The 19,212-nt window shown below is 46.2% G+C and overlaps 1 protein-coding gene across 1 annotated transcript in view; it reads right to left on the bottom strand.

Annotated features, from left to right (window-relative positions):
* The window catches only part of Reck (Reversion-inducing-cysteine-rich protein with kazal motifs), a 40,457-nt gene extending 21,925 nt beyond the window's left edge, over window positions 1-18,532 (bottom strand). The window contains exons 1-2 of the mRNA XM_077700556.1: window positions 18,227-18,532; window positions 1,241-1,323 (exon numbers count right to left, since the gene is read on the bottom strand). Of these exons, the coding sequence (XP_077556682.1) occupies window positions 1,241-1,323; window positions 18,227-18,278 (135 nt within the window). The 5' untranslated portion in view covers window positions 18,279-18,532. The remainder of the gene's footprint in view (window positions 1-1,240; window positions 1,324-18,226) is intronic.
* Window positions 18,533-19,212: the final 680 nt, after the last annotated feature.

Below are 19,212 nucleotides of genomic sequence, written 5' to 3' on the forward strand. Positions count from 1 at the left end.
GGGACTTATCCCACCTTGCCCATTTCAAGGATCGCCCAATCCACCTTAAATGAGACAAAATGCAGCGAAAATGCTTACTGCTGCAAGGCAAAGCCCGTCTGCCGAGTGGGTTACTTGCAGAATGCTAGGCTGTACGGAGCTCGCCTAGTGGAGAGGCCATCCGCGCGTCTGCTGTTAACTGACGTTTTCAACACCCTGTCTTCTAAACAGGGAAATCGGACCTTGGAACTCCAAGCGCCCAGTGTAGGATCACGCCATGTCCAGTAGAGAACGGTAAAACTTCTCTTTGTATGATTTGCAACAATAAGACAGATATATCAAACAGAAGAAAACTGTCACGGTGCGCATTGCGGAAAAGCTGCAGTTAGAGAGAAAATTTCGCGTATTACCAGCGCCCCAACCTTTTACAAGACATTTTTCGATTACTGGTGCTATATACGCCAAAAATATGGTACAAACCACTGTAACTTTAATTTGTGAAACTCGTTGCAGCCTTATCACCAGCAAGCTTGCCAATTACGCACGCTCAAATTTGGTGTCCCTGTGCTCTCAGGCACACTGGTACGGGCGCTGAAGCCTGGCGCGCATAGTTTTCTTTCCCTGCTGGCTATGAAAACTTGGAGCATGTGCAACACCAGGGCGGCGATACTTCGTCAGTGTTACACTAATTGCAATTACCGATTGCCATACAGCCAACGTAGGCAAAGAGAAATAGATGCAAAGAATCCCGGTGTTTGAGTATGGATGGGCCTGTTGTCCATGGTGCGAAAGAGACTTCGGTTGCTCCGAATTGTACAATCTGCGTGGTAGTTTAATCTGCGAAAAACTGCTTTAAATTTCACGGCTGCATCACCCGAGCGATTCTTGATTTTTCCCGATTGATTTTTAAGTGATTCTTGTGCTTTAATATGATATATTATTTGTAACCTGGGTGACAAATGCAATTGCCGTTGTTATTGCTGGTAAAAATTCAACGTGTTCTTGTTTATTTTATTGGCTGATAGAATTGTATTGATTCAAGAAATCTCTGCTCTAACGAGTGTTTAGAGAGCCTTTTAATGTTTTTAAAATTTACCGTCGACCATGTGTACTGACATGTGTTGTCGGCAATTCTTACATTTTTTTTATTGGGCCCCTTACTAGCCGATGACTATGGGTCCAAACCGTCTTTTGCGTATGTTTTGTAACGACACAAAGAACAATAAATTGAGATGAATTGAACTGAATTGAGGCGACTTACCTGGAGGCAGGCCCTGCGACAGCCCTCGAGGCGTGCTCGCTGGCAGCAGTGCCTCCCGTGCCAGCGCTCCGAAAGCTCCAGCTCTGCGAGAAACGACGGGGAAATGTGTGCACTACGCCAACCCGTGCGCTCGAGCGCTCTGTAAAAATACACGCCAATACAGGGCGTTCTATGTGCACTAATTCTCAGACAATTACTTCGTTCTGGCAAAACAACTGGAGAGTTGGTACTGTCCTTGTCAGGATGGCAAGCCGACGGAGATTTTGTATAACTCATATAACTCATAAAACTCATATAACTCATGTAACTCACATAACTCATAAGACGCCATAGATGCTGCGTTGGGGATGGTACGTTCTGACGTCGCGTGCTGCAGTGTAACGTCAAATATTTTTTTGCAGTTGTCAAATTGTTGTCAAACGCCGCTTAGGACAGGGCTGGCTATACAATATAGACTTGAACAAACAGCCATTGACTTCTCAAAAGGAGGGGGAGGAGGAGGTAGACTTTATTAAAACAAGAACAATACAGATTATGTATTCGGGGGGAACAAGAAAATAAAAAAAAGATTTGCTGTAATGACAGATAGTTTTTACTCCGTTGACAATTCCGAAACAGAACAGAGAAGGGAAGAAACGGAAACTATCTGGTGCAAACTACAAATAAACGGTGTCATAAAGTAATGGAAGTCATACTAAGTACGTTTGTCTATCTATTACACTGTTTAATTCCCTCTTACATTTTCCCGAGACATACAGAAAGCGCTTTTGCCGCACGCAACATGTTATCCTTGTGGCTGAAGATCTCTACGGATCTGCTGCGTGATTCTCCGCTTCGTAATAATCTCGCGGCAGCTTACGTACATGCATCAACTCCTGCTTGAGGAAGTCTTCTGACTCAAATGACTTTCAGGGTGCCTTTTGTTTCTCAAAGGGTTCCAAACATGAACACCGAGCGACAATCCCTCAAAATGGGGTGACGAGTTTCGGCTTGGATGTGTAATATTTTATTACCGGAACCCATAACAGAAAAGCGGATACTAAAGTTGTTCGACATTTAACTGTTGTTTGTCGTTCTCGTACCTAATGGCACCGCTGATCGTTACATAAGTGAGAACAGGGGCGGAATTCTTAGTTTTATTCGTTTCATGTCCGATTGAGCCCTGACTGGCTGAAGCAGACGACTCAGAAGGGACGCAGCACAAGCATGGCGGGGCTTCGGAGCCCTGTACACGCCATTGGTTAGAGGACTCGCAACTGCGACTACGTCACGGTTGAAATACACACGAAATATACATTTTTTGAAATGGGCACAACTAAGAATTCCACCACAGAAAGGGTTAAGGCCTAACGCGATGGCTTACAATGACCGGTGTTTTGGTTTCAACGAATATAATCTAAGCGTTGAGAGATGAGACCCGCGTGCAACGCCCATCTGCTTCGGCTTAACGTGGCCCCGGGCAATTGCACCCTTTGGAGGCGCACGTGCCGCGTTCAGCGAACCAAAAGGAGAGAAGCGGTATCTTGGGCAAAAAGAGCTCCAGCTGCGGCAGCAGCGGCTATTCTTGGAGCAATCGTGGCTGAGGGCGGAAGCCAGCACCCCGGGCGCTGACAGTCGGTCCCATCCGGCCTTAGTGGAAACAAAACAGCCGAGGACGACGCGCAATGCAATAGCGAACTAGGGAAGCCTGCTGTGCAGTCTCCGGAGTCCTTTACTCCGCTGCTTCCCTCCATCCAACGCCCCCACCCCTTACACAAAAGAAAGAAGAAAAGGAAAGAAAGAAAAAAAGGACAGGACGAAAAAAAGAAAGTCCCTTCTTTTTTTTCTGGGGGGTGTTCGGGAGGGGCGTTCCAGTTTATTCATGCGAAATCACTTAGTGGCCCGTTGAGACGAAAAGCTGCAGAGTTGGCGTCGGCGTTGTCTGTAGCAGCAAAGCAGCAGCTAAATTCCCGTTGGTTTGACGCGTCGCTGCTAATCAAGCCCGCTCCGGCCAAAACCAATGCGTACGTGCCTAATAAATAAAATAAAAAAAAAACACACAAAGAAATGCACAGCAGCAACGCAGATGCTTTGTTACGGAACCGGTAAAGCTTGCGGGGTGGTTCACTGGCGCAATGGAGGAGTGTGGGGTCACCGCCAATGCACCGAGTTCATTAGCCTCACTCATCGGCGCAGCAGCCACCAGTGACTACGGCTCTGAGCGAGGAACTACAGTCCTCACTGCCAGCGCTGCCACCGATTCTGCTCCATGGCGGCTCCCACAATACTGGCGTCCCCAGAACGTTCACTAAGGCGTCAACGCTTTCGCACTCACAACTCATAAAAAGGGCTTAGGTGTCTTCCGACTTCTTCCGCTGAAGTTAAAGCCTTCGTGTCGCCGATCGCTAATATCCCTGTGGTCTACGGGACATTAGCGAGACCATTAATTCTTGTTCGAGCTAGGGGGAAATGCAGTCTCCGGATTGAAACGGGGCTCCCGAAACCGTTATTTCTATATTTTTCGTCATGCGAGTCAGTCATTCCGCTATTGCCAGGCTCTCGCCAATGTGGTAAGGAGAAAAGAAATCATACATCGCTGGGCGCGCATCCGTCGCAAAAATAGAAAACATAACTGCAAGGTGCGTCACATGCATGATGCATGCATATTTTGTGCCTCCTGAGTGGCGATAGCCCAGACGAAACACTACGGCTGCCGAGTGTATACAAATAGGCGGACATTGCTATTACGGGCGACGCGGCAGGCCGCTCCTCATAATCTTGCAGCCAGAAAGCGCTCAAACTGCATATCTTGTTGCGTGAGCCTCAGCGCGAGGGCCATACACGTATCCATCCCGACTCTTGACCAGGGCCTAATAACTTGCCGCGCTTTGAAACGTAACGGCTACCTTTGAAATGCCAGACGGGGCTCGAGCGTGATGCATCCCAAGCGAGACCACGTGGTCGGATAGCCAGGAAAGGGATTCAGGAAAGCAGTCTTAATTTGGACGTTAATTGCAACCACAGCTGTTTTCTTAGCTTCGATGCTGGAAGCGTCGCTGGTCAGCTCTTTAAGACGTTTTCACTCCCTGCGTCCCGGCCTGGACCGAGGTAACGACCGAAAATTGCTCATCTCGGCCCGTGTCCGACGGCCACGCGCCGGTGCTCCACACAATGGCTCATGGCTAAATTTGATACCGTCGGTCTCCGCCGCTCCGACGAGGAGGGAGAACAAGCGCGAGCGAAGGATGCCAGCTGCCGCGCCATCCTGGCGCGCGAAGCCTCGGCCACGCGCCAGCGGCCATGACTGCTGGGAAAGGCGTTCGGGGGAAACGTTTTCCGCCTCTGGACAGCCATTACGATTAACACGTCTCCGGCCGGCGCTGAAAAAGAGACCCTGTTTAAAGCACAATTGGGATCTCTCCCTCTCTCCCTCCATCTCTCTCTATTAGCTCGGAGGAAGTGTCGAGTCTTACTCCAACAAAAGCTAAGATGCATTGCCTCTTGTGCTGGAAGCTTATAGTTATTGTGCAGCCGGTTATAATGCAAACTAGCGTTACTGCTGCTAGACATTGAGCGGTTACTGACCTTTGAGTAGTTGTTATCTTTGGGCTACCAGTTTTATTTTTCTTGCCGTGCAATCAGATGTTGATGTGCACGACAATACATCGTTCTGGCAGTGACACAAGTTCGCCGGGGTGGTAGTAGAATCCGGAATTAATCACTGCTCTGTAGGCGTCCAACTCAGTAGCGTATATTGCTTTTCAAAAGGTATAAACACCTGAAGCATATACCACGTCAAGCCAGTTGTATATTCTTGCCACCACTACTTCGGCCTGTGCACTATCGTGCTCCATAGTTCATTTAAAATATAATGTTTTTTTACCTGAAGTGCTTCCTCTCGCTTCTTCATCCTTATTCTACATCCTCTTATTCAGCGATAAAACCATGAAATTTTCTTATACGACAGGATGTACTTATACATGGCCAGCCGATCGCTCATGTACCAAGCAAGCAGGCGAACATGGACCCACGTGTCCCGTACGGCTCGTTTTAACAGCGAAGCTGTGATGTTTAGCAGTTCGTTATTTTGCGTGTCCGCAGTTCAAAATACCAATAAATTGCCGAGCGCGCGCACGTGAGTGCGTGCCTCGCAGCGACCGCCCTACAGTTAAGAAAACCAACGCCGAGCACTCGTGTGTGCGTGCCTCGCAGCGACCGCCCAGCGTCCCCGGCACACGTTGGTCAAGCCAAGCAAACCCACTTAGCGGCATTGGCCAATACTGGCCAGGAAAAAAGAATAATGACTCCAGCGTTCGCCGTAATCACGGCAACACTTGCTCGGAACGAGAAAGGCACGTCATAGCATACGCCCCTCCGAGGTGATTTCAAATGATTATCACTTCAAAAAAAAATGAAGGAAGCTCATACGGAAGCTCGGAAGAAGCAAAGGGGATGCAATCGTGGGCTTAAACGGTCGTGATGGTCGGGAAGGTTGCGTGCAGCTTCGATATACCTTCAAGTCTTGCGTGTTAGTGTGAGCATTCTAAAGTTTTTTAAGACCTATCTACCCCAGTCCATCTCCAAATTTTAGGGCATGCGTGCGTGCGTGCGTGAACCATTTCAGGGCAGGTTCGAAAAGTAAAACATTTTCTTATTATAGGGAACCGCACCCACGACCCACTGCTTCTGTGAGTGAAGAGCGGGAAAAGACTGAGGTAGACAGACAGACAGACAGATCGACCGACCGACAGACAGACAGAATGATGGATGGACGGACGGGCAGGCAGGCAGGCAGATGGATGGATGTAAGGATGGTCGGATAGGTAGAGGGAGAGAGAGAGAGGTATTTATGAAAAGAAGAGGAGGTCGAATTGAGGCACACGCAGTAAGCCTGCCTTTGAAGCGCGCATCGTTTCCACTCGGTCACCGCTCTTGCTATTGAGTGTGGGAGTTTTTGGGTGGTTTTAATGTCTACGAAGCACAAAATAAAAGCGTTGTGGTTTTAAATTTTGCCACAGCAGAAAAAATAACACAAGCCTTTGCTAGACAGATCTGAATGGTCATATGATGTCAAAACTGAAAGCTGACCCTAGCATGCGCCCGTGTACAACCACGAAAGGAAAAAAAGCCTTGAATAAATACTCCAACCGGTCGGTATCCGACGGGTCAAACGAGTATGATGTAAACGAAAGGATAAATCCCTCGTGATCAGGTATGTGCAGGTGTACCTACACATGAACCGTACGTCAACGCAGGGGCTTGGTTAAAAAATGATCTAATATAGCTAATACCTATTGCTGAAAGCAAATTGAAGGCGTTTTGAAATTTCGCTGCTAGCAAGGTTAAAGTTATAAAAAAAATCTTTTTTCAAGGTGCTCTCATAAATGAGGCAGCAACTGCCAGGCGCACAAGTTATTAAGTTTAGTTATGTTTTAAGTTTAGTCGTGAGGATATGAAAGACAAAAGATAGGTTGCTGCCCAAGTAAAAAAAAAAAATGGTTTCAGGAGCTACCGCTCCCTTGTTCGCAGTCCTATGGTTAAACACAATAGTTTGAGAACAATTGAGCAGATAATCCTATTGAGCACAATCCCTTGTTCACGGCTCCCTTGTTTACAACCACATTGTAAACAAGGGAGCCGCAGCGCTCCGGAAACATAATTTTGTTGTTTTTAAAGCAAAGCTAAAGTAATATCGTCGAGTGGTTTCGCCGTCGCGGTAAATTTGACCGTCATTTGAGCACAGCTGCACCGTACTAAAAAAACTGCCAGGTGAACTATAAACATTCACCTCTAAGATTGACCAAGAGGTCCAAAGATGGTATTGGATGGTGGTATGGCGGCTTTTCTAGAAACGAAATCGGATGGGAGCCCAGAGCAGATACAAACAGCCAGCGAGCCACCTCTAGACAACATAAAGAGAGGTGAACTGGTCTAAATCTCGAGAGGACCAGCCTCGCCATCTTAACGGTTGGCCAAAAAAGAATTTAGATTCAAAGGTGGGTTGTCGCTCCACATTGCAATTGATCGCTACTTGTTTCTATTAGCCACTTCGGAAGAGCTCTTGCAGACCATCAGCCACAGGATTTTGAGGATAAGAATACGCGGAAGCGACACTTCAGGTACATGTTCCATGTCCATCTTTATTTTCTCTTCGATAGTCTGAACAAAAAAGGACGAGAACTACAATTTAAAAAAATACCCAGAGTGGAGTAACAGCCTTCTGCACACTGTGCGCAGCGAATTAGGCGTGTGTGAGAAGTTAAAGGTTGTTCTAGGCACGAACCTCAATGTAGTTTTGACAGTTACGAAACAGCCTCGGCGCTTTCCGAGTGTCAAGCCGCAGAATCCTGTCTACTCTAGAAGCGAAGCATGCGTACAACAATAAGCCCTGCAGAAAAAGCGCTTGCAATGTTTTTTTTTATTACAGACGTGGTTCTCAATAATCCGATGTACAATTAAATAAAGTTGCTAATAGTTTAGAAATATCTCGTGAACGCCCGATGTTGCTCAAGTTGGTCACAATTAAAATAATAAGTAATATCTATATAGGCAAACAAAACCCATGAATACTTTTTGTATTGCACATAAAGTGGACATGACTGCTTTACATTAAAGAACAGTAGTGTTCGCTCTGCTGTGATCATGTATTTGACATGATCACAGCAGAACAAACACAACTTTTCTTTTAATTTATTTTTCTTTTAATTTACCGCACTTAATATCAAAGCGCGTTTTCAAAAAAAATTTTGTTTGTTTATGTTGTTTTGCTTTGGATTAACAATTGTGTGAAGCGTTTTTATTTTTTTACAGTGAAGCTAGTAGCATTTCTTATGTCGGGTTTGTTTGTTAGAGTGGTCTGTTGCAGAAAAAATGGAAAAGCGAGAGTAACCCCCATGAAGACGTAAATAAAAATACATTAGCCACCTATGAGCGGGAAGCACTGCAGCAAACGTCGTCTGATGTATATTCTGGTACTCTTGACCCGTAACACCATCTGTTGTCTGCATCCTACTGCTAGCGCTGCAACGCTAGCTAGCGCTGCAACGCATCACGTCACTCGCCGGGCCGAGCTCAACCGACGGCCGCGTTCGCTGGCCGCTGCCCCCACCGTTGCCGGCTTGGCGCATGCGCTCTTCGCAGTTGGTTCGTGCCTGACCACGTGACTCACCGCGTGTATGCGAGCTTGATTGATTGATTGTAGGTTTAACGCGCCGACGCAGCGCTGGCGTTGAGGCGCGCCGTAGTGCAGGGCTCCGGATTAATTTTGACCACCTGGGGATCTTCAACGTGCGCCGAAATCTCGCACACACGGGCGTTCTTGCTTTTCGCCCCCCATCAGAAAAGCGGCCGCCGCGGCTGGGAATCGAACCCGCGACCTCTTGCTCAGCAGCGCAGCGCCTTAGCCACTGAGCCACCTCGGCGGGTTGCGAGCTTGGCCATGAATGAGAGCGAAGCCGGGCCACCTTCTCTGAGCGTTACACGGGGGTCTTTGTGACTTTATAATAAAGTTTTCTACAACTACTACTACTGTTTGAGGCTTTGAGACGGAAGGCTGGTGGCTTTGAACCAGGGTGTCGAACCGGAATTTTTTCGGGTTCGGTTCGGGTTCGGGTTCAAGCCTTTCGGGTTCGGTTCGGGTTCAGTTCCGGCGCACCATTCCGTTCCGGTTCGAACCGGTTCGAACCGGTTCAAACGGGTTCGGAGAAAAAAAAAAGCAGGTGGGTTTTTTTCTGTAAATTTTTTTTTGTGTTCGGTTTTCGTTTCCTTGTCAGCTTTCCTTGTCAAAAACGAAGCCATAATGTAGTTTTTTTGTGTACATGTTTTGTTTTGGCCAAAAATAAGCAATCCTGCAACACTTTTTTCAACTTTGTTCGAAATCTTGAATGATGCAAAAAGTAGTCAACGAACACATCCAGTACTTAGATCAGGGAGTCGGAAAGTCCCTCAGACAAAAAGTACTGCTCGGTCCCCATCAGATAACTTACAAACTTGCTTGAAATATTTTTCTCTCTTCCCCAGTCTTGGCGTTCTTCTACCGCTGGAATGACGTCATTACAGCGATGTAGCGGCTATTTGCCGGCTTTCCTTAAATTGCGACATTAAAATGAAACCACAAAACTGAAGCAGAAACGGAAGGCGTATCTATTGGGACGAGCAAATCCCGCACTGCTCCTCTGTGCTGGCAATAGCTATAACTTTTGCAGTGCTTCCAGAAGCGAAGATAAGAGTGAGAGCGTTGATCTAAAGTGTTGGAGTTCCTTTAACTGTAAAATGTACTGCAAAGTGTTTTCTATAGTAGTTACACGATTACAACTTTAACTGAAGCGAAATGAAAAATTCGCTCGGACACATAAGACTGCGTATTTGTATGAATTTGAAAGCCCTGCTTTTTATGGCCGCAAGTTTGTTTTTTATTGGTTTAGTTTCTTTCATTTTTATAATTTAAATTAATTTATTCTTGGATCATAACCCCGCAGTTGTTTTCTTGAGGAAGAAAATGACGTACGATTACGACACTCGCTAATGCGAAATTTGAGTGCAGCGCGAACTGTAGTCTTCTCGGCGACGGCACATAGATGCTGTGCCTCAGGAAGTGATCGCGTAATCAGCTAATGCACGACGGCGCGCGGCATACTCTGTCGTTATCTCGTAAGGGGTCGCCACTGTGAAGCACGTCTCGCATGGTCACGGAATTACGCCCTCCCCCTTACACTTTCGTCATACTTGCAACCTCAGTTTTCCTGATAGCTCTATCTTCGGTGGCGTCTTCGTTCTCTCGGTCATAACGAGTCCAACGCTGAGGGACTACGCGAAACCACAGGAGCGGGTGCTTAAGGGCTGCGTTCTAACGCATGGCTCTACGTAGCCGCTGTGCAGTCATGTGATCCACTCCCTTCGCCGAAAAGTGACGGGCCGCACATCGTCTCCAAATAATGCATCCGCGCCACAGTCTTCTGGAAGGGAAACAGGTAGCATCCTGACCAGTGGGTAGCACACGGGTGCCTCCGACGCCTCCGCCTCGGTGCATTTTCGCCAGAATCTTCTGGTAATGGGCAGCCTCCGTGCAGACTGCCTATTGCCCCGTCCTACTAAGCAGACGACCCGTTCGTACACAATCGTTTTAATGCGTACCATTCTTTGCCCACAGCAAGGACCGTGTAACCCCCTTCATTTCCACAAAAATACCGATTTCGTGGGAGTTCTACCTGTAATCGCTATAATATAGCGTAAATGGAGATAACTGGTCGCACAAAATTTCTGAAAAACTAAAAAATAAAGAAAAGTAATCAACGAAACTGGCAAACCGCGTGACACCCTGCATTTCCACAATAATGAGGATTTCGGGAAATTTTCAACTGTAATCGTTATTTAGGCTAAATGGAGATAATTATTCGAACAAAATTTATAAATGTAAAGAATAAAAAAATGTAAAATAATTGCGGAAACTGGCGAACCGTGTGCACCCTGCATTTCCACAATAAGGCAGATTTCGCGAGTTACAAATGTAATCGTTATAATAGCGCAAATGGAAATAATTGGTCGAACGAAATTTTGAAAAACCATAAAATAAGAAATATATTAAGCAATTAAGGAAAATGGGAAACCGTATAACTGCCTGCATTTCCACAATAATGGAGATTTCGCGAATATTCCATTTGTAATTATAGCAGCGTCAATTGAGATAATTGGTCGGACAGGTTTTATAAAACCAAAAAATTGGCTGTAAAAACTCACACTGAGGACAAGCGGCATAGCACTGCTACGCATTAGTAGATAATTGTTTGAATTTCTGCAGAAATTTTTTAGTACCCTGGAGTGTCGCCATGGTACAGTATTTTGCGTCTCCACCGCCTCCCCCCTCCGCCCGGGCGTCTCGTGGCGGGCCGCCCCTCGTCCCGAAATCACGCATCATCGCAGGAATCGCCTGCCAGGCAGGCAGCCAGGCAGGCAGGTAGTTTACTGGCGAGCGGGAAGTCTTTTGCGCGCAGGAGAGCCTGAGCGCCCAACATCTTTTTTGGTTCCACCAAATGTCTAGGCACGCGCGCGCGCATGCACCCATGTTTTCGCACAATGAGGCAAATAATTTTGCATTTAAATAAATTGATTGGTCTGCTACGCTTTTCATGTACCCTTTTTTCAACGGCGCTTTAGCTTTAACACAAAGCCATTAGCACTGCTAGAAGTCGAAAACAGTCCCGCGTCGGCGTCAACCTCCGACTGTCAAGCGTGGCTGGTGGCGTTTAAAGCGATTTCCTTCTCCTTATCTTTCATATGCTAACGTACCAGTTAGAAAGAAAGAACGGCTTTAATGACTCATTTGACGTCGTGTACAGGACGGCATTGGATAGGGAACCACCGGAGATAGGAACTTGCTAAATGGCACTTCAGCGACAGGTGAGAGCGGTTGGGCTCTACGAAAGATAATAGCTGAGTGAATTCACAAGCGGCAGTAATTATCCCTCGTAGAGAGAGGGAAAATAAACTTTAAATAAATCGAGGAAAAGTTTCAGACAGGCGTCCTCATTCAAGGGGTAGAGTCGACAGTCGTTTCCATCAAGAGAAACTGATCTTCCACGCCGGAGCTGGCCAAGGCTTTCTCCCAAATCTCTATGAAAACGTGCAGGTTGGGTGGATCAGCCGCCTACTGTGTGTATGAGGTTCCCAAGCTCCCCACAGAAGCGACGAAATGGAGATAATTGTGTCCCGTCAAAGAGGTGAAGACTGGTGATGTGTGGGAAGGTGTTAATCCGCAGTGCACGGAATAATCTTTCCTGTTTGTTCGCTAGCGATTTGTGCGGGAAGGAATACGTTCTACGGGAGAGCCTATAGGGCTAATTAATTTCCTGGTATGTATACAGGATGCATGCGCTCGGGCTCGGCTTCATCAGCGCTCGCTAAGCGGGTCAAATGTCCAACCACGAGGTTGGTGGTCTTGTCTGCCGGCGATGCCAGTATCAGCTGGTGCCCATACAACCCTGGCTGGTCTCGTTGGTGGTCTCTGCTTGTTCATTCGAAGTGTTGTAACATGCAATAGACTGTTGGCAAAGTTGCGCCACGCCTGATAAGAGTCTGTTATTAGACTTTTGGCGGCCCTTTGGCTAAGCGCACGTGCTATCGCCTTTTCCTCAGCTTGGAAGGGGCTGTGTTCGGGGGTTGAGATGCTACACCTGTGGAAGGCTGCAGAACGGTAGCACGAAGAAAGAGAAGGTATCGGAGAATGCTATCGGGTGTCTTTCACATCAAACCAGTTGATCGTTCCTTTTTTTTTTCTTTCAGTTTAGTTGCTTCCTAGTCTTACCTCATATATAAACACATTTTGAGAACCTTTTGGTGAATATAAGACATGCATTAGGCAATTAGTTTTTAACTTAATTGCGAGATGTAAATCTTACGCGAGAAATAACATAAGAGCGTAATACAAAAAAGGCCTTTTATAGCATTCAGGTGGTCGACGCATAACTTCCCGGCTATTTTGTGCGTAACTAAGTTTCCTGATTGGTCGAGAACGAGAACGCTGCAAAATTTACAAATGCCAAGGACCCCAAATCTATCATGTTTGGTCCAACCCTCTAATCCGCCTTAACTGACCCGCTAATTCTTCTAATCCATATTAATCAACACCGCAGTCCAACTAATTCACATTAGTTCATTCACTCATCTCACTAAACCACCCTAGTCTACCCGCTAATCCACGTTAATCGACTTAAAGGGACACTGAAGTGATATGTAAACATTGCGGGATTACTAGCGCAAATTGTAGTCCGGAGTCCCCAGGCCATGTTTCGACCACTCTAGGCGCGTTTACGCGATTTTATTTAGTAGAAAAACTAATTCGAAAACGCTGTCCTCCTCTCTTTACGCTCGCCCATTTTCTGTGGCGTTTTCGTGTGACGTCAGGAGGGGATGAGCTGGCAATTGGCTGCGCCACGGCTGCGCTACTGCACGGCTCCCCGGCCGACAGAGTCAGTCGGCCCAGCGTTTCGTCCGCCGGCCGCCGGCGGGTCGTCGCAATCAAGGAGGTTAAAAAAAATTGCTTGGTCGCAATTCGTTCGCTTAGTTGAAACGAAGCCAGGACACGTTTGTGAATGGAAGAATGTGCCTTTCTTTACTTGGTTTGTTTGTACACTGTATCTAGCTCCAAGTCAAGGTCGCTTCACACAAGCGCTGCACATGCGACGCTTCGCTGACTGGTACGCCAGTAGGAAAATAAAAGGCCTCTTGAAGGCGGGAGAAGAGTCAGCGAAGTCAATATAGGTACTAAGCAAATAAAATCAACTGATATTTTTACCGTACAGCGTAAAACTAGGGCGTGGGAAGCACATTTTTGCGCTGGGCGAACAAGCACAGCGGTCAGCAGCACGACTACGCATCTGCGAACGTATTTCCGTCTACGAAATGCAATTGCTAGACGTGAGCTACTGTGGAAACTCGGGCGACGCTTACTGCACGATCGCAGTACAACAAATAGTCACCTAAGCGGCTTGAAATGCCAAAACTAAATAAAAGTGTAAACCGGTTGTACAATATATACCCTATATTAGCAAGGCATTCGCGTCCCGGTCCGTGGCCTAGCGGTCTGGGGCGTTAGGAATTCACCGCAAATGTTTTGCGAGTCACGAGTTCGAATCCCCGCGGGTACGTGCTTTTTTTTTTGTAAGTTAACTTTTTTGTTTTCCGCCGATGTTTTCTATATTGAGTTCACCTTTTTTTGGGCCGCAACGTTCATGGCTACACGAACTAGTTCACAAAACGCGCGCAGGCTGGCACTGGCGCGCTAGCGAGTTCTCGTTGGCGTGCTGTTGCCATAAGCACCGACTGCTTGCAGGCAGTGGGCACAGGCCAGAATGAACAGACCCTTGGCCTGGTGCGAACACGCTTTTTACGATACAGGCATGAGGGAGGCAAGCTCCAAATATTGGGGAAAAGCGCATGACATTTGGGCGTCTGCGGGTACGCGGAGGGCGTTCATGCACTGCGTAGGTCTCGGCTAGTGAATGCTACGACTACAAGCCGTCCTGGGAGGCTTATCTTGTGCATTTTACAGCCGACAACATGGCAGAAGCGCGGTACGATGATTACTGAGATATTGAGAATGCCCATCCAACAAAGCCATTTGTTATGTTTTACAGAACCGAAACGGAAACCGAAACTTGTGATTGCTAACCTTGGGCATCGTCCAATCACGGCGCCCCTCCTCCCAACGTCACAGCCTTAGTTGGTGCGGCCGCCGCAAACCGCGCATGGTAGTTCTTCTTCTTTCGCGCTTTGTAAAATAATTACCGATTTGTCAACCGGATAAACGATGAAAAGTGTGCTAATTTGAGCCAGTCTACGCAGTGCAAGCAAAAACGAGAGCTTGACAAATTCACTTCAGTGTCCCTTTAAATCCAGGCATCGAAATGCTATCGCATTTACTTTAAAATTGAGCATGAGAAGGCCCCAATTTTTTTTTCGATTCTGATGTTCTCCTATGGCAGAGAGAGAGAGAAAATGACTTTATTGAAGGTTCCTGCGGAGGGTAGGGACCTCGGCCACGCAGGGCCTGCCCTTCCTAGACGAGTATTAGGTCGTCCCCGAAGCAGTGCCTCGCGGGCGTCGGCGCGGTCGGTGCGTGGTGGGTGTTCGGGTGTTGACCCGCCGACCCCCCGACGACGCTTCCCTGCGCTTCTGCCCGTAACCAGAGGACACAATGGCACTGTACAAGAAAAACTGATGATGACGTAGAGAACTGTGAGTGTTTGTGTCTCAGTGCTGTTTTTATATAAGTGCCCACTCAAACTAAAATAAGTGGAAGATACGGATTTATTGTTGATGGTGTCCCTGAAGGCCTTCGCAAGCGGACACGGATGCATTCGAATTAACAACATGAAAACTTCACACGATTTTAAACACACTGCAGATAGAAACCATAAAGAATACCCCATGATATGTTGCCACGGTATATGCGTTCTAACTTAAGTTATTGTAAATGCAAAAAGATAATTTGGGGAGATGGGCTATACCTAAAGCAAACTAATAGTGTATAAGGACTTTACATTAAATTTAGGGTAATAATAAGATGAGAACCTTTTGGGCCTTGGGAACTGCAGAATATGCAAAATATTGCGTGTGCCGTCTGGCGAATGGTAAAAATATTTTCGGATGCAAGGTAGGGTACCGGGATGGAAAACTAGAAATCACAGTTTTGAGGCCCCGGAACCGGTTCGGAACGGTTCCTTCAATTCGTTCCGGTTCGGGTTCAGTTCCAAAATGGCGGAAAAAATACGGTTCCGGTTCAGTTTCGGTTCCGGCCAAAAATTCGGGTTCGGTTCCGGTTTTCGGTTCGGTTCCGGCTCCGGTTCGACACCCTGCTCTGAACCGTAGACGGCAAGCGGCGTCTGACCACCTCGCGGATATCGCCCGGCGAGTCGATTGGCTCAGAAAACGCCGGAATCGGGACCTCAACCGTATAAAATACAAAGGCAGGCTTCGGACGAATATTAGTATAATAATTACACCTAAATAAAAGGTTAACCATAAGAAACCAATACTTAATTAGGCTAAGCCAAGCTTGCTCTTCGCATATTCAGGATTAGCTAAGCTAAGCCGCAGCCATATCTTGACTTGATCAGTGACCTGCATTTCTTCGTTTGTATTACCGTATATATATATATATATATATATATATATATATATATATATATATATATATATATATATATATATATATATATATATATATATATATATATATATATATATATATGCTACCTGACAAGACGGTATGTCGTCCAACTAACGACTACATCGTCGTAAAGATGTCTTAAAATAAATGTAGGGATATAGCGACTGAATTTTTACCTATCACGAGCAACTTGCTTAAACGGCGTCCTTGAAAGTGCGATAATGACATCTGAGCTCATGAAGTAATAAAATTAGACTCGATTTCGGCATCCAAAAATATCCTAATAAGATGCCCCAAAAAATCCGTTATGATATTTTGAAAATTTCGTTCCCAACTAAGTTACATAACTAACACCTGGCCGGCATGTGTTTTTCCAACCAACACAACCTAAGGCGGTTGCACTGGTCTTAAGTACAACATGAGTAATGTTTATACACTATAGTGTGTAAACATTACTCATGTAAATATCTGAAAACAGGTTGGAAGATTCTTCAGGTATGTTAACCCCAACGAAATTCAATTAGTAACATCCGGCTAAAGCATGTTTTTGCAAAAGTAGGAATACATCTTTGGGCGATGATGTTATCGGATAACTTGTTGCGCCCGAAAATTTATCACACCAACATCTACGAACCAATTTCACATTTTATTAATTTAAGCACTAACAGGAATAAGCAACACCAAATCACTAATCCGCGAATATCCTCGAGAATGGCAAATGGTCATGGTTGTTTTTACGTTAAAATGTTACTGTAGAAAAGCTTATGAACCAGAGCTCGGGATTCTTACACTTTCAACGTAAACGAACACCTCCTTGCTTGATCGTGCTTACACAAATTGCTGAATCTCCCTTAAGACCGTAAATTACTGAATTGCTTTTCCCGTCTTCACACTCCTCCTAAAAGTACCTAAATTTCAGTATCTATATAAATTTAATTCCTGACGGAGGTAAATGAGTCAAACATGGTATTTTTTAATCATCTTGGAGTCCAAAGCTTTGTGATTATGCTTAAAAATAGATGAGTGTGTTTCCCGTAGAGTGAAGCATTAAATGGCTGAACTTCCGTAGATATTGTTCCAGCCATGTGCAAGAACACCATGCGGCAAAGCGCATATTTGTCACGAATTCTTAGCGGAAAACCGCTGTAGCCTTTGTTTTGGCAGCACTTTCCCAAAAACAATTTTGTGACTCTTGGCCGTTGACAGGACTCGACCATTACTCCGCATTTCATTAACTTGTCACAATCAGTACCCAGGATGATTGTACTCGTCACAGAATTCCTGCCAGCCCTATTCAAGGAATATGTTCACAGAAAACGGCTGTAACTCTTGTTTTATCGAAACTTTCCAAGCAATAATTATGTCAACTGGACGCTATACGATGGCTCTTTAATTAGGTCGAGTTTCATTTGCTTGTCATATATAATTAGATCACAATAAATAAGTTCGTATCCCGGTTCAAAATAGTGTGTCACATCTCGGTCGTGTGCTAAACAGCTTCGCTGGTCATCCGCCTTCACAGCGTAGAAAGGCTTATGATTTTTTTTTTCAAATTTCCCGCTAAGGACATAAACGAGGTCGTGATTATCGATCTTTTGACATCTGCTATCCTGAAAAGCGCCCGAATTTGTTTCTCGCGCCGAAACGCTACTCGTACAATTGCTTGGAAATTTAATTGAGGATTTTTCCATAAACAACTAGACTTCAATTGGCAGGAACTAATCCCGACTGCTCACAGGGCAACTCGATTTTTATTCTCCCTAGTGGGCTCACCCGCGTCTGTATTGCTTTTGTCACATTGGGTCAATCCAACTGCCTGTACAAATGCTTCTACGATCATATGCTTCATAAAGTACGGGAAAAGCAGGGCAGAAGTGTTAGTTCTGTATAATATCCAGATTTCAAATATTCTTGAAGCTTTAATCTCAATTGGGCGTGCTTAAAGCCGACTGGCTAGACATATCGAGCTGGCCAGGTTTAGCTTACCTGGACACTTGCGTTCCACTAGCATATCACGGACGTCAACCTGACGGCAAATGCATCATTTCACTGCACGATAGAGCTTGCCCAGGGGCTCGCTGCAAACGCACGTATCCCCCGAAGTACCGTTGTAGGTTCACCGGCGTAACACCAGCCAATGAGGCTGTCCATGCCGCGGCTAAATAGCCCAAATTCTCAAAGTGCGCTCGAATACCACGCTCCAAAGCTGCGCGACGGTGTTGGCGACGGGGCTATTCCGAGTCCCTTGGCGGAGGAGACCGGTACGGCACGGCGAGCGCGGCTGCCGTGGCGCGCTCCCGAGCGGAGCCCCCGCTTCCGGAGTGGAGGGAGCAGCAGCTCACCGAGGCCGTTGGCCAGGGCCCAGAAGACGGAGACGAGACCGGCGCTCCACATGGTCGCACACGGTGCGAGCTTCTGACACGCACCGCTGCCTCCTCGGACGCTCTTCGCTCTGCTACTGACGCCCGTGATGCTACTGTAGGCCGCTACCGCCCGTGCGCCCCTCACCCTCCGCACTCTGGTGACGTACGCTGCGCTCCCGGCGGAAGGCAACCGCAACAGCGGCCTAGGCTCTAGAGAAAGTGCGGACTGGTGCAGGGTTCGACCCCCGTCACGCAGCTGCGCAACTGAAGGCCAACGTACACGCACCAACCTTGCTCGAGACATTGTTGTTAGCAGCTTTTGAGGATAGGCATGCCATCTACTGCGCTGCAAGAGTCCAACGAGGCGTTAGCCTCGTTTACGCAGCAACGGAAAGGGCGCAAGGTACGGAAAGAAGTGATTGGGACGTACGCACGCACACACAGGCGCGCATCTCTCTCTCACCAACACACACACACACACACACATACACACACACACACACACACACACACACACATATATATATATATATATATATATATATATATATATATATATATATATATATATATATATATATATATATATATATATTTATATATATATATATATATATATATATATATATATATATATTATATATAGTAAGGAAAATGAGGGGCTCGTTGAGGAAATACACAAAGATAGGGCAGCAGTCTACAACGCCAAAGGAGGCATAGGGGTGGGGAAAGGCGTGGGTTCGGTCCCCACTCTGGGCCCGTGTTTTTCTTTCTTTCTTTCGTCTGTATATTAAAAAAATGTTTACTTCATTAACCGTAGTGAAAAAGAAAAGAGCCTAACCACACCCCTATGCCTCCTTTGGCGTTGTAGACTGCTGCCCTATCTTTGTGTATATATATATATATATATATATATATATATATATATACATATATATATATATATATATATATATATATATATA

This window comes from Haemaphysalis longicornis, unplaced genomic scaffold (genome assembly GCF_048455015.1).
Source record: "Haemaphysalis longicornis isolate Haplotype H1 unplaced genomic scaffold, Haemaphysalis longicornis Haplotype H1 scaffold_2, whole genome shotgun sequence".
Lineage (NCBI taxonomy): Eukaryota > Metazoa > Arthropoda > Arachnida > Ixodida > Ixodidae > Haemaphysalis > Haemaphysalis longicornis.